Source organism: Neolamprologus multifasciatus, chromosome 6 (assembly GCF_963576455.1).
Source record: "Neolamprologus multifasciatus chromosome 6, fNeoMul1.2, whole genome shotgun sequence".
Classification (NCBI taxonomy): Eukaryota; Metazoa; Chordata; class Actinopteri; order Cichliformes; family Cichlidae; genus Neolamprologus; species Neolamprologus multifasciatus.
The window spans coordinates 5478767-5493634 of NC_140444.1; the positions used below are offsets into that span (position 1 = coordinate 5478767).

Below are 14868 nucleotides of genomic sequence, written 5' to 3' on the forward strand. Positions count from 1 at the left end.
TAATCTAATCTAATAACTTTAATATCAGCCAAACCGATTTACTTACGAATAAACAAAACACTGAAAAAAGCCCAACAATAACATTTTTAGGTTGTCTAAGTGACTTATATATTACGTTTAACCCAAGTAGCGAAAGTCCGCGGTGATCTGAAAATGATGTGCAGGGAGTTGTGCCGTTCTCGGCCGCATCAGTAACCCTCGAGCTCCCGGCTTGCTATCGAGCTGGTGGGTAGCAGATGTCTCCGAAAACGTCGAAGCACTTTTGCAAATATGAAATATCTTGATAAACCGAGCAGATATTTGATGTTTACACAGCTACTTTCTCGCCTGAAAATATGTTAAAAGTTTATTTTGTGACTCAGAAAGATTAGTAAGAGTAATTTTAAAACTTAGTAGCGGTCGCCATTGTTGGAAACTGGAGTTTGGCTGGGCCGCGCTATGAATTCTGGGATATGGTAGGCCACGATGGACACACCCGACCCATCCTTCAAATTTGGGGAAAAGGAGGACGCATTTGTCGGCTGCATTCAGAGGAGTCTACGAATTTGGACAGCCTTCGGCGCGTCGCTGTGACGTAATCGGTCTACAAATGCGGCCTCAGGAGGATGCAGCCCATGAATTTGGACACGAGTTGTCTTCCGAATATTAATGGGGTGTGGAGAAAACATGCAGTTATAGAAGATTACATTCACTTTGGTACTATTTTCCAATAATAATCCCCTGTAATTCTTTGCCTTTGGAAAGTAATCGGTAAGAACATAACCCCTTAAATGTAGTAGAATAACGGTATGAAGTACTGTAGTGGACTTTGGAAATAATAATAATATCATAAAAGCCCTCAGATGTAGTTAGACTGTACTTCTATCCCACCTGGACTGATGCAGTAAGGGAAATGGCAGTTTTTTTCTTGCATTAGAGTGTCATCAGGACCACTAGACCACATCTACCATTATTGTTAGGTGTGGTAATTATGTAACATGTTCTGGCAATTATGTAACATTTTCAGTAATCCAGTAAATATTCTAACTCTTTTAGGGAGTAACCACTTCAGCCACTAGGTGGCAACAGAGCAGAACTTACAACCTTTATTTCTGATCAATATACAAGACTTAAAAATTCTTGAGATCAGCCTCACAGTGAAAAGTAAATCACCTCTTGGTACAGCGCCTGATGTCAGGTCTTCAGGTGAGGTGAAACGATCCCTGGCGTCAAAGAACTCCTCATCAGAGCTGCTGTCTCCAAAGCCAGGGGGCGGGTGCAGGATGGGTATTGGCTCCAGGTCTTCATCTTGAGTCTCCTCCTCCCTCTCTTCTCTCTGTTTATGAGAAAGGCTGCGTGCGCTGTCGGGGGTGATGTTGGAGCAGATGTTGTAGTAGCAGCGTGCGTCGCTCTGGACAAAGTTAAACACAAAGTCTGCGTTTGAAGACGGGGAAGGCGATGACGAATCTTCTTTAAAACCACCTTCCTTGCTTACGCTTCCTCCCTCTCTTCCCCCATCTGTTTCTTTTAACGCATTCCTCCTCCTCCTCAACTCTTCTTCGTCGTCGTCTTCCTCGCTGGCCTCTGGAGGGCTCGGCAGGAAGTCCACGAGGCGGGAGAGCTCCGCGAAACACAGGGAGCTGTCATCGGTGCAGAGGTTACCTGAAGATATTTGGGCATCAGCAAGGCTCTGAGAAGAGGTGGAGACGGGTGAGGTGAGCTGGGGATCGGCTCCATCGCCTGATCTCCTGCAGGCCCCTCCTCCTCCTCTGTCAGGAGTTGTGAGGTGAATCAGGGGATGGGAGTGCGCAGGCGGTGGGGCAAGCAGGTGAGGCTGTACATGCCCATGAGAATAAGGGTGAAGGTGAAACGAAGAGTGGACACTGGCGTGACTTTGTGAAGCAGCGCTGGCGTGGATAGAGGAAGAGGAGCATGATATCAAGTCATCTTCCTCCAGGCCATCGAGAGTGTCACTGGAGACGCTGGTGAGGACACGAGAGTCCGTATGACATGAATCTGATACAGACGGCTCCTCCTCTGCTGCTCGCACATCCTCTTCACATCCCATCTCCCCTTCCTGTCTAGCGTGTCTCCCCGAATCATTGTCCGTTACGTGGATCTCTATTTGTCCACAATCCTGCACGCTCTTCACCTCCTTCCTGTGCTCGGAGCTTTCATTCTCGTCATTCTTATCGAGCTGAAACTTTTCTGTTTTAGTGTCAGAACCCTTTTCATTTTTTAGTCTTTTATCCTCGCCAGGTTTCTCTCCCCTTTCACTCTCATCTTTGTTGTTTCTCCGACTGTCTTTTCTGTTCCGTCCATCTGGATCGGATGAAGATCTGATTCGAAGGCGGGGCTTCTTGTCAGACACCAGGTTGACCAGCGGTTCCATGTCTAAGTCTGAGGATTCATCGGAGTCACTGCCACACCGTGAAACATAACCTGTGAACACAAATCCAAATTGAAACGAGATAACATTTATTGATTGTTACAAGTGTGATGAATGCATTGTTGTCTTTGTACCTTCCTCAGCAGAGATTCTGTGCTTCTTGGAGTCATCTATCCAGGGAAAGACGTTGAGGTCAGGGTCAACAAACACTCGGCAGTACCCTGCTATTAAGCAGGACATATCCTTAGCCGCAGCTGACTCCAGTAGTAAAGTAATGGGCTTTATGAAAGAGAATGGAGAAAGAGAGGTTGTAGGGAAAGACAATTCAGCAGTGTACAAGCACTTAGCATAAAGTTCAACCACTGTTTCTGCTGAGGTTTGTATATTGTATGCAAGGGGGTGCAGAGAATAACATAAAGAGGTTATGAAAAACAGAAATTGTTCATCTTAATTCATTAAAACACTGCAGTAAAGGTGGGTTGTGTTAAGATGCTAATTAATATTGTGCTTAAGCAGTTAAGGAGGTCTGGAAGTCAGCAGCTTATTAAGAGAGCTTTTAAAGCTGATTAACAATCATCCAAACAGAACAAAATTCTGTTTCCAAACTGCAAAACTGATAAGGATCAATTATTCGTGTTCACCTAATGAAAAGGAGAAACATGCAAATCAAAACAACATGTGCTAAATACAAAATGCACCAATAAAGAGATGAAAAACAATACTAATTAGTTTCCAGCTTAAGCAGAAACCTCCAGAGCTGACAAAAATGGATAGACTGTGGATAGACATTGATAGAAAATATCTAGCTAATGTGAGAAAGACATTATTTAATGAAGGGCTATCCTAAACGTCAAGCTGGGTGAGTGACAGACTGTGGGAGATGGCTTCCTCATCCGGTGATATTTTGACTAACATTGATCATAGCTCAGAAAACTAACAGGAAATTAGGGCTGCTCGATTACGGCAAAAATGATAATCACGATTATTTTCACTGAAATTGAGATCTCGATTATTTGACGATATTTATTTAACCCTTTAAGACCTACCATAGAACCAAGTCCGCCAGAGCTTATATTATTTTTTTACATGTTGTAGTGCCATTTGTGGGAGCATTTCAAGTTGCTATACATCAATACAACTGTTATAGCCCATATTTTAATAATATGTATGCATTAAGTCCATAGTAACTACATTAATTGCAAAAAAGTGCAATAAACTACAAAAAAATTGAAAATCGTTTTTGTTTTGGTTTTTTTACATATTTCTACTTGGAGAAATTTAAGAGGCTTAACCCTCAAAACTTTAAATACAAAAAAGTTTCAAAAAATAGTTTACAAGAACAGGAAATTTATTTTGAGTGTCTTCATAGTTTTATTTTGGAGATACAGCAATTTTTATATACTGCAGGAAAAACGAAAAACAATCCTATGATGCAAATTTGCAAAGAAAACAGCATGTGCATCAAAATAAATATTTCCAGCAGTGCAATTCGAGTTCTAAGCATCCCAGAAACTATTCAGAAAAGTCAAACATGACTTATAAAAACACCAGTATAGGCTTTTAAGGCGTACAAGTAAAAAACTACATTTTCCGCGAAAATGACGTCACTTCCGATTTCGGGCTGGAAATGGTGGACATGCGATTGTTCGCGCTGACGTCTGTCTCAATGTGGGAAGTGTTATGAACAGCTGATCGGATCGGCAAAGCTGTTTCTGGAATATTATGTTTTTGTTGCTGCAAGCGCTTTTTATGCAGTTTTAGGACAAGCTAGGACCTAGGACATGGCATGAGATGTAAGTACAACTCCTCTGGTTTCTCCGCGAACCCATAATGTTTCCACACCACTGAAGTTTTTTTTTTTACCTCTCTTTTCAACCAACGGCAGTCACTCTCCTCTCCAAATAACTTCTGCTTAGCTTTCCGAGCTTCCCTCGGGTCCTCTTAATTGTTGTGACGCGTGTTCGAAATGCAGAGAGGTGCGCTCGATTTGCCACACGAAGCAGCGCGAGAGTAAAGCACGAGGGAGGTGCTAATAATCGGCTCAGTCATTTTTAATGATCGCTGAAAGCCCAGATCGTAATCGTGATTAAAATTCGATTAATTGAGCAGCCCTACAGGAAATGTCATCAGGAAAGTGTTTACAGTGTTGCAAATGAGTTATTCTGTTCCTCTTGCATATTAGGTTTGGGTGTGTATCCTTTTAGGTCTCACCTTGATGTCCTGCAGGTATATTTTGACCAGGCTGACCTTTTCCGATTCAGGCAGCAGCTCGATGCGTGTTATGCTGGTGAATTCTGTGAGGGAGGACAGGATGCTCAGCTTGTGGTTGACGATCTGACTCACCCCGTGCCGTGCTCCCACTAATAGGGTCACCATCGACTCCCTGTCCTGGAGCTGAACAACACAGAGCAGGTGGAGAAAGTGCAGAGAAAGAAGATGATTCAAATTATAATATACAACCAAATCTCAAGAACAAAAGTATACAGATCAACTCCTACCATCATGGTGGCACCAAAAGATTTCCCTCCAAATGATTTGAGTTCACTCAGCTCCTCCAGATAGTTGATCCGTGTCTGATCGACTGACAGGCCCTTCTGCTTGGGATCGTACAGGGATTGGCTCTTCTTCATGTGGTAGCCGATGGCCTTTCTCAGATCCTTTTCTCGCATGTTCCTCAGCAAGGTGGATGACACAAAGTTCTCTATGCCCCAAGTCTTTCTGAGGGAAACACACAAATGCAGATTGAAAGGGTTTGTTTTTGTTTAAAAGGATATTGAAACTTTTTCACACACAAAACAACTAGCCTGTTAAACCTGCATGTTAAACAGGGAAAGGCACTCATTTAAGCAAAAAGAGATTTGTGGTCGTCTTCATTTTTGGACCGCTCACTTTATGAGTCACCACAGCAGATGATCTGCATCCATCTCGATTGCATCTTCTTCCCTCACACCAACCCTCTGCATGTTCTCCTTCACTACATCCATGGTCTTTCTCTTCAACATATACTGTATATCCCACTATCTCTCCTCTGCACATGTCCAAACCATCTCAGCCTTGCATCTATGTGTCTCCCGATCGCTCAACATGAGCTGTCCCTCTGATGTACTCATTTCTAATACTCGCCCTTCTGAACAATCCCAATGAAACCCTTAACACAGCGGTGGGCAATCTCAGTCCACGAGGGCCGGTGTCCCTGCAGGTTTTAGATCTCACCTTGGGTCAACACACCTGAATCACATGATTAGTTCGTTACCAGGCCTCTGGAGAACTTCAGGACATGCTGGCTGTATCCCAATTCAGGGTCTGCAGCCTTAAAGTACGCAGCCTCAACGATCCTCAAGGGCCGCGTACTTAAAGATCGCTAAGGCCGGAAGTGCGAGGCTTGTGAAATGGGACGGTCTAGCCTCCGTTGCGCTGCCCAGGTTGCCTAGCAACCATGATACTAACAGCTGGAAATGTTTCATACAGCTTTGTTTGACAGAAATGAAGGAGAAAATCTTTTGTTCATTTGTTTGTTTGTTTCTACATGAGCTTTGATCATTCTCTGATTAAGCTCAGCTATTGAACGGTGTATATTTTAAAGTAAAGGCTTTAAAACCAAGTTCGTACAAACGTCACTAATGTCACATAACTTTGCCGACATGTGGCCAACAGTAATGTTTTAATGTTCTTCGTTATTAAACATTTGCACATAAATAAGTGACATAATATTCAGTACTTACTTAAAGTTTCCCCTCATCTGCCGTTTTTTTTTGGCAAAATTATCCACACCCACCGCCGCGCTATGCATTCTGGGATATGTTGGGCCACGAAGTCTACACCGCCACATCCTTAAAATTCAGGGAAATGAAGGACGCATTTGAGGGCCGCATTTCGAGCAGCCTTCGAATTGGGACAGCCTTCGTCACATTGCTGTGACGTAATCAGCCTTAAAATGCGGCCTTTAAGGCTGCAGACCCTGGATTGGGATACAACCACTGAGGAGCTAATTTAGCCATTTAAATCAGCTGTGTTGGTTCGAGGACACATCTAAAACCTGCAGGGACACCGGCCCTCGTGGACTGAGATTGCCAAGCCCTGCTTAAACACCTTAAAATCATAAATCGTGACAGGTGTCACTACCATCCTGTAAACCTCACCTTTCACTATTGCTGCTATCTGAGACACTCGTCTCCACCCACTCCAACCTGCCTGCACTTTCCTCTTCAACTCTCTTGTGCACTGTCTTCTGCTTTAAATGGCAGAGGCCAGCTGTTTAAACTAATCTCACCACAGATCACAATGTTGTCTGCAAACATCACAGTCCAAAGACACTCCTGCCTGACTTCATCTGTCAAACTATTCATCACCACTGCAAACAAAAAGAGGCTCAGAGGCTCCACAAGGTCCCAAACCAAGAGATGATTTTAGCTGCAGGCGATGCACTAATAGGGCAGACTCAGGTTGTTAATTGTGATTTGTTTAGAAAAAAAAGGTTTTACAAAGTCCATGAGGGAGTCTTGTGTTTATCTGTGATCTGTCAACGTGCACGCAGCTGAATTTGTGTAGGCTCCAAATAAAAAACGTGTTAGAGCACAGCTCATGAGAAAGCTGTGTGCCCTGTCCATGGTCCTGAAATTTGAACAGCTAAACTTGAGCGTAATAAAACTTTATTAAGGAAAACGTATTTTAAAGCATATTAATGTAAATGTGCTGGTCAGAACAAACAAATAGTACCTTTAAACTATCAAACCAATCCCAAACATCAAATTAAAAAATGGGCTATTAAGACTTCCTGTGCCTGACGTCCATGCCATATTTTTTGCATTTGATATTAGTGGTGCAATGGATCAAAAATCTCACGGTTCGGATCGGATCAGCAAAAAAAGAAAAAAGACAAAAATGTAACATTTACTTATTGAAATATTTTTTTGCCTGTTAAAAACATTCAACTGAAGACTCATTCCAATTATTAAAAAAAATGATAATTATGGTACAATATAGGGCAGTATAGGTCTTTGTATCTACCACTCAATTCAATTAAATTTTATTTATAAAGCGCCAAATGACAAAAACAGTCGGCTCTTTATATTGTAAGGTAGACCCTACAATAATACATACTGCTCATTATATCGCAATCCACTGTGATATAATGAGCTGTCACAGTCACGTAATTTGAAAGTAGCTTGTCCTGGAGGTCCCTATGGGCTCAAATTGTGGTCATAAATATTTTGTACTTGTAAATCAGGATTTGTATGTGTAAAAAGAATTTGTGTGTGCCAAAAAATACGTGTGAAACTCTGCACTCAAGTTTCACGTTACAAGTACGAATTTTGCCCCTATTTTCCTTCCTTTCATCTGATTGGTCAATGTCATGTCAATCACAAATTTAACAATCCAATCAGAGAACAGATGGGTTTGGCTATTGAAAGGGTGCTTTTTTGAACTGCAGGTCCTTGAAGGGTAGTTACAAAGCTTTCTTCGTTATGAATTAGCGATTCATGTTTTTATTAAACATTTGAAGATAAAAAAACAGAAACTCTTGTAGAGGACATACAGTCAGAGATAGAAACGACAAGAAGCAGGTGCATCTAGTACATGTAGAGCTGCCGCAAAAACCCAAAGAGCTCAGCAGCCAGCGCAACAAATTCTGGATCCTTGGATTTTAGTTAGCTTTTAGCATTAGCAGCACATGCTGCGTCCCAGCTTCAAACTGTATTACCCTTCAAGGACCTGCAGTTCAAAAAAAGCACTCTTTCAATAGCCAAACCCATCTGTTCTCTGATTGGATTGTTAAATTTGTGATTGACATGACATTGACCAATCAGATGAAAGTAGAAAAATAGGGTCAAAATTCGTACTTGTAACTTGAAACTTGAGTGCAGAGTTTCACACGTATTTTTTGGCTAAGTCCACACACAAATCTTTTTTACGCACACACAAATTCTTGTTACACATACAAAACTTTTTTACACATACAAAACTGATTGACAAGTACAAAATATTTATGACCACAATTTGAGCCCATAGAGGTCTACCCATTTGTAGTAGTTAGGGCAACAGAAGATGCCTGGGACAGTTCAGCCACAACTTTAAACCTTTCCTGCTCATACATGCTTGGAACGATCTTGCCACTAAGAGTGGCTCAAGCACGTTCATCATAGTTTAAACCCCTTGTTTTGCACAACGGAATACGGCCTCCCGTCTGCAGCTAAACACCCCAATAGCTTTTGTAATAGCTTTAGCCCGGTCGGATTGGGCATCAAAGGGCTGCTTAAATACCGCAAACTCCTCTGCTCCTCCACTTGGGCCACTAGTGCTGGCCATAACTATTGCTTGACAGACTGACCACGTGCACCATACACATACTTTTTCTTCTTTTTCGAATCTTCGGATCACGTGTGTGCCGAACCGCGAAGTGGGATCGGTTCGGATTACGGATCAACCGTGATCCGCTGCACCACTATTTGATATGGTGGCAGTTATTGCTGCATGTAGGAGGCATTACAGAGATTTAAGAGTAGGTGCTATAACAGTGAAATATTTCTCCATTCATCGGAATTTATTTGAAATGCCACATGAAGATGTGGTAAAAAGGTATCAATTACCAAGCTGCCTAATTCTAAATGTGCTGAATGTGGAGTCAGGCAATACCAGCTGAAACAGAACTTCTTGCAACTTCTTTAATGTTTGACGTTGTAATCTTACGGCCTGTGCGATGGGGTTCAAAGTGAAATAAGGTGTGATGACGCTGACTTTGGTCCCTGCACCCCCCTCAAAAAAATAAATAAATAAAAAATAAAATAAAAAATCAGGCCTTGGATTGAAGTCAGTCTTGTCAATGTACTTATGCTAATAAATAAATTTTTTTTTGTTAATAAAGTTTTATTACACTTAAACTAAACTGTTATAATTTCAGCACCATAGACAGCACACAACATTTCTCATGAGCTGTAGTGTAACATGTGACTATTAGTGGTGGACCTTCACAAATGCAGCTTCATGCCCTCTGACAATACATTAGTATGTTACTACAGTCGCAGACACAGGCAGCTGAGGGCTTTAACGCAGACAACCGCATGTCTTCTTGCGACTACCGTTGGCCATTGCTGACCAAACACAGAAAGCAAGTTTACAGCACTTCCACATCAGCTACGTTTTCTGTACAGTCCACGTATAAAGGTGTGTCTATATCTCACGTGATCATCTTCAGGTTGGTTTTGGGTGAATGTCCACAGCTCGCTAGCCTCTCCATAATGTGTAGTGCAGCAAGTCGCAAGGCGGCGTTACACCTCATCTCTACTGCAAAACGCTCCTGCAGTACATCGTTCACCCCCTAGCACAAACAGACAACATACATCAGAATTAATCATTGAGTAGCAACTGATTTGTCTTGTTTGCAGCAGTTTGTAGCTACTTGGAGAAAAACGTCCAAAATAGCAGGGTCAGCTTTGGTATTAAAACAAACACAAACTTCCTTCTTTGAAGAGAATCATGGTGCAGGTGGGATTTAATGAAAAACTGCACATTTACAAACAAGCTGACCTTTCAGTCTGATGATTTGCATCACGGTGAAATGAGCCAACTGCAGCAATAAGTGTACTTTTGGAAGTGTTACAACACTTTGCCTATTGATTTGATTCAGAGTTGAGAATCCTGTTTTCCTATTGATGCTGTAGGTCAGTTTGCAGTGACTCAATTAATCAGAATTGATATTAATAGCAGCCATTTCATATGAATAAAGTAACTATTAATATCCTTAAATAGAAAAACAATAATTATAACAGATAATAAAAGAGAGTAGTGATCTGACAAGCCCAGCAGTGTGCACATTCATCAGTCTACCTGCAGGTAGAGGTACTCAAAGGCAGCGGGATCCTGCTGCAGCAGCATCTGAAGGTTTTTGGGCATGAAACAAACACGAAATAAACACCTGTAGTCATGGGCCTCTTTCTTCTGGACCACCTGCAGAAACACGGATGCTTATATTATTTGGAATGCATTTTATACTTTTTTTTGTTTAAATGTAATTTGTGTGTGCATACCTGCTGTATCCTCTCCTCATCATGTAGCAACAGCAATTTGCTGATGCTGTGCTGCTGCTCCAGCACTAGTGAGAAATGCTCAATGCGGCTCAGAGAAAGCTTTTCCTTCAGTGTCATCACAATGTCCTGACGTGCAAAGAAAATTACACCTTCAGAGATAATATTTTATAACATCAGGGAACACATTTGCTGAGGTGAGCTGAGTTAAGGTCTTAAGGTCTCAGAGTGGTAACAGAAAGTTTCAGAGTAGCTGTCAAATCCAGGAAACAAATGCATGCCTAATACTAATAACTGCTGAGGAAGTGAGTAAATCACTCGGCTGTATCTGGTAAATTCAATTCAACGTTATATATGGTTACAGTTTAATGTGGAGCTTGAAATTCAGGAAGAAACGCACTTTTACAGGGTCTAGTTTAAAACTTTGATTTAGTTTTTGTCTCAGGAGGAAATCTGAGATTTTTTTCTACTTCACGAGCCTCAGCTTCAACTCTGAAACTTTGCCAGAGCTGCTAGGTGTGTGTCATTATAATGCCACACTCCAGTATCGCTACAGAGTACCTTGACTGTGGTAGTGGGCTCAAATTTGAAGGCCTTGGTCTGCCCGTTCTCGAGGTACACCTTCAGTACATTGGGCAGGAAGAGCAGGGAGTTCCCCTGTGAAGAAAACAAAAGCAGTCTGAATTTAGTTGGTTTCAGGAGTAAAAGTCTGACAGGGAGCAGGGTGGCTCTTTCTGTGCGCAATAATGTGGGAAATCTTAAAGGTGTGTTGCAGTTTCCGGGTCTATGAGTCTGTTAGGGTCCACTTGGGAGCGAATGTCCGTGTGCCTGTTAATTTTTTATGACGGTACAGGGTTGTCCGCAGAGAGACTGTACTACAATGTACCAACGAGGCATGCTTCCTGCAGGCAGACTTCAGAGTATAACAGGATTGACTGCTGATCTGTGGCGCCTGCAGCTGTCTGAATCTGAAATTCCTGTCTTACCATCATTGAGCTGTAGTCTGGAAGTTTCTTCTCCATAAAAAAAACCTTCTTACACTCATGTGTTTAATTTTATGTTGCATTACTTTTGACCCTAGCTGCAGATCTGTCGATAATCATCTTTGGGTTCCAGTAGGTATATATTCATGGTGGGAAAGTTACATTAACCCTTTAAGACCTACCATAGAACCAAGTCCGCCAGAGCTTATATTATATTTTTACATGTTGTGGAGCCATTTTTGGGAGCATATCAAGTTGCTATACATCAATACAACCATTACAGCCTAGATTTTAATAATATGTATGAATTAAGTGCATAGTGATTACATAAATTGCAAAAAAGTGCAATAAACTACAAAAAAATTGAAAATCGGTTTTGTTTTTTTAACATATATTTCTAGTTAGAGAAATTTAAGAGGCTTAAATGGCCCTCAAACCTGTAAATACAAAAAAGTTGCACAAAATAGTTTCCCACCACAGGAAATTTATTTTGAGTGTCTTCATAGTTTTATTTTTGAAATACACCAATTTTTATACACTGCAGGAAAAACAAAAATAAATATTATAGTGCAAATTTGCAAAAAAGCAGCATATGCATCAAAATAAACTATTTCCAGCAGTGCAATATGAGTCCTAAGCATCCCAGAAACGACACAGAAAGTCATAAAGTCAAACATAACTTTTAAAAACACCAGTATAAGCTCATAAGGCCCTGATGGTAAAAAAAACTACATTTCCGCGAAAATGACGTCACTTCCGGTTTCGGGCAGGTCATGGCGGACATGCGATACTTCGCGCTGACGTCTATTCCAATGTAGGAAGTGTTACGAACAGCTGATCGGATCGGCAAAGCGTGTTTCTGGAATATTACGTTTTTGTTGCTGCAAGTGGTTTTTATGCAGTTTTTGCAAAACTATATGTGGAAGGAAACTGTGACCGAGGACAAGCTGATGGCATAAGATGTAAGAACAACTCCTCCGGTTTCATATGCAAAAAAAATTATTGCGCTAGCTCACGTGGTTGCAGAGCTACAAGGATTTAAAAATAGTTACGCAAAACAGAGCGTGCCCGTTTTAAAGGGTTAATGGTACAGCACTATCACAGTCTATCACTAAAATAGTGTACCCTCAGAGACCCATCCTGAACCTCACCAAAAATGCACCACTCAATGCTGTTTCAATAGCATCTAACCCTAACCCCCTAACCCTTTTCATCTAACATTGCTTGTCTTTTAGGAAGAAACTCTTCAGAAAGTTTTAATTCCAGAACTTTCTTGCTGTGAGACGACTGCACTGTTCGGATGATCAGATATCCTCGTGTTGGTGTTGTTCCCAGATCATCATGAAAATGTTGTTCCAGGTTCAACATTGCAAGTGACCAATCACATTATTGTGACGTTATTCTTTTGCGCACCAACCCATTCGTGCATTTATGAAATTCCAATGTTGCAAGGACAATATCAATTCTGCTTAGTGTTTATTAAAGGGTTAGGGTCAGGGTCAGGGTCCGTTGATCGGCGGACAAAGGCGGTTTCTCGCAGCTTAAGTACAGTTTTTTGTTTTACGCCGGTTTTTCCTGAAGTCGCAAAAGTATGACATCACAACATTCTGATTGGTCACTTGCAATGTTGATCCTGGAACAACCTTTAGTATGATGATCTGGGAACAACACCAACACGAGGATATCAGATCGTGCGCACTGTTCTCTGTACCGCCACATCACTGGCATCCAAAACGGAATGAAACCTCCAACAATGTTTTATGAGTAAAATATATCAATTTCACAAAAATAAAAGCAAAAAACTCAAGGAACTGCCTTCCACCAGCTTCACCCAGTCACCCTGATTTCTTCACAGCCTTTGAATTAAGCTCGTCTTGTCTGTCAGCCTTTTAAAATGTGGGACACATCAAGTGGGAGTCCTGGTCACGAGACAGATTTGCTGAATTTTCCTGACGTATGTTTGTCGCTTGAACACAACCACTGTTATTTTTAAATGCTGGCAATCCAGACTGAGAATACTGAATATGTTTAGCACGTTATAACAGACCATAAAGTGAGAGAGCAGTGTTATTTTATCTTCAGATCTTCTCGCAGAGCATTTTTCTTCGCATCATATCCTCTGGCCTGTTTCTGTCTACCCGGCTCGTTCTCCGCGGTGACTCATCTTTCCCGCTACATCCCTCTTCTCTTATGATTTTAGAAAGTGTTTTTCTGTATTGACACTGTGATACAATGCAACATTGATGTCTGCATGTTTTGAAGTTGAAACAGAGGGCATTCAAATTTTAGACAACCCCTCACTTGTCAGCTTCCCATCCCCCGTTACATATTTTGTCTTCCTTTTAACGATGATAAAAACATCCCGCCCCCTCCCCTCCACCTCTCTTGGTCTCTTTACCATCTCCTTCTACCCTTTTTTCTCCTTAATCTGATATTTATTGTCCTGTAATCACAGACATTAGGACCGGAGAATGGGGAGGATATTGATCTGTGTTTTCTCTGTGTTTAGTAATGGGCTCTCCGGCCTCAGTGGTTTTCCTCGTCCTGCTAATTTCACATCCGCTTGCAGGGTAGGAACCCTGCACAACCACAGGCAGATTTATAAAGGAACAAAGTGCACCGAGTTTGCAGTAATGCTGAATCTAATGTTGGTTTTACTGACAAGCACTCGTCGTCATAGTGCAAAGGAACATCTAGAAACCATAAATCGCGTTTTATTCTTGTCTGCGGTTTCCACTATTTTCTTGTTCAGGACAATAAAATTCCAAATGAAAAATTTCTTTGGGTCTTCACAAATATGACACACCACTTCAAGCGGTGCTGTTAGCATTGTGTGTCGTGTCAAAAATGTGTTCCTATAGCACAGAATACATGTTTGTGACACTAAAAGAATCTGAGGAAAGATCCTGCTTACAGCCGATTTTAAAGAAAAAAATCTGAACTCTAACCGAGTTATGTGTTCATCATTAGTTACCATGGTGATCGAGCTAAATAAAAAAGAGAGTCAACTTTGCTAGCGAGAGACAGAGAGAGGCGTTGAAAGGCTGCTCCAACAGAACTTATTGTTTCGGAGGAAAACACAAACACAGCATACAGTCGAGTCTTAATAGCTTACTTACAACTGGGCTCGTCAGGCACTCTTCTTGGCTGCAGTGGTTATTATTATATTTACATGCTTCCAGCTCCCGTTTTTGCTCGATGACAACTCATACTTTTCCTTTTACTCCCTCCCTCGCTCACAGACACATAACGTGTATGGCAGTCCATTCTCCCTGCAGCACGGACTACACTGCCTATGATGCTACATTCTTTAGAGCTATACCTGTAGCATTCTGCCTATTAGCTTAGCACAACAACAAAAAGGCCTCTCTCACCCAGGACACACGCAGAGAGAACGTCACCCTGTAACCATGGCAACCGTAACGCTGCCGCCTGGAACAACAGAACGTAGCTGTCAAACAAAACCCAAACAGTCCTGACCCGCCACAATATGAAA

General features: G+C 41.6%; 1 protein-coding gene across 4 annotated transcripts in view; it reads right to left on the minus strand.

Annotated features, from left to right (window-relative positions):
- frmpd1a (FERM and PDZ domain containing 1a) overlaps positions 1-14868 on the minus strand; it is a 434267-nt gene that overhangs the window by 6218 nt on the left and 413181 nt on the right. For all 4 annotated transcript variants that reach the window (XM_085163379.1, XM_085163381.1, XM_085163378.1 and 1 more), the window contains 8 exons: positions 10951-11046; positions 10393-10518; positions 10193-10312; positions 9547-9683; positions 4867-5086; positions 4580-4762; positions 2503-2647; positions 1153-2421 (listed from right to left, as the gene is read on the minus strand). In XM_085163379.1, the coding sequence (XP_085019505.1) occupies positions 1153-2421; positions 2503-2647; positions 4580-4762; positions 4867-5086; positions 9547-9683; positions 10193-10312; positions 10393-10518; positions 10951-11046 (2296 nt within the window). The remainder of the gene's footprint in view (positions 1-1152; positions 2422-2502; positions 2648-4579; positions 4763-4866; positions 5087-9546; positions 9684-10192; positions 10313-10392; positions 10519-10950; positions 11047-14868) is intronic.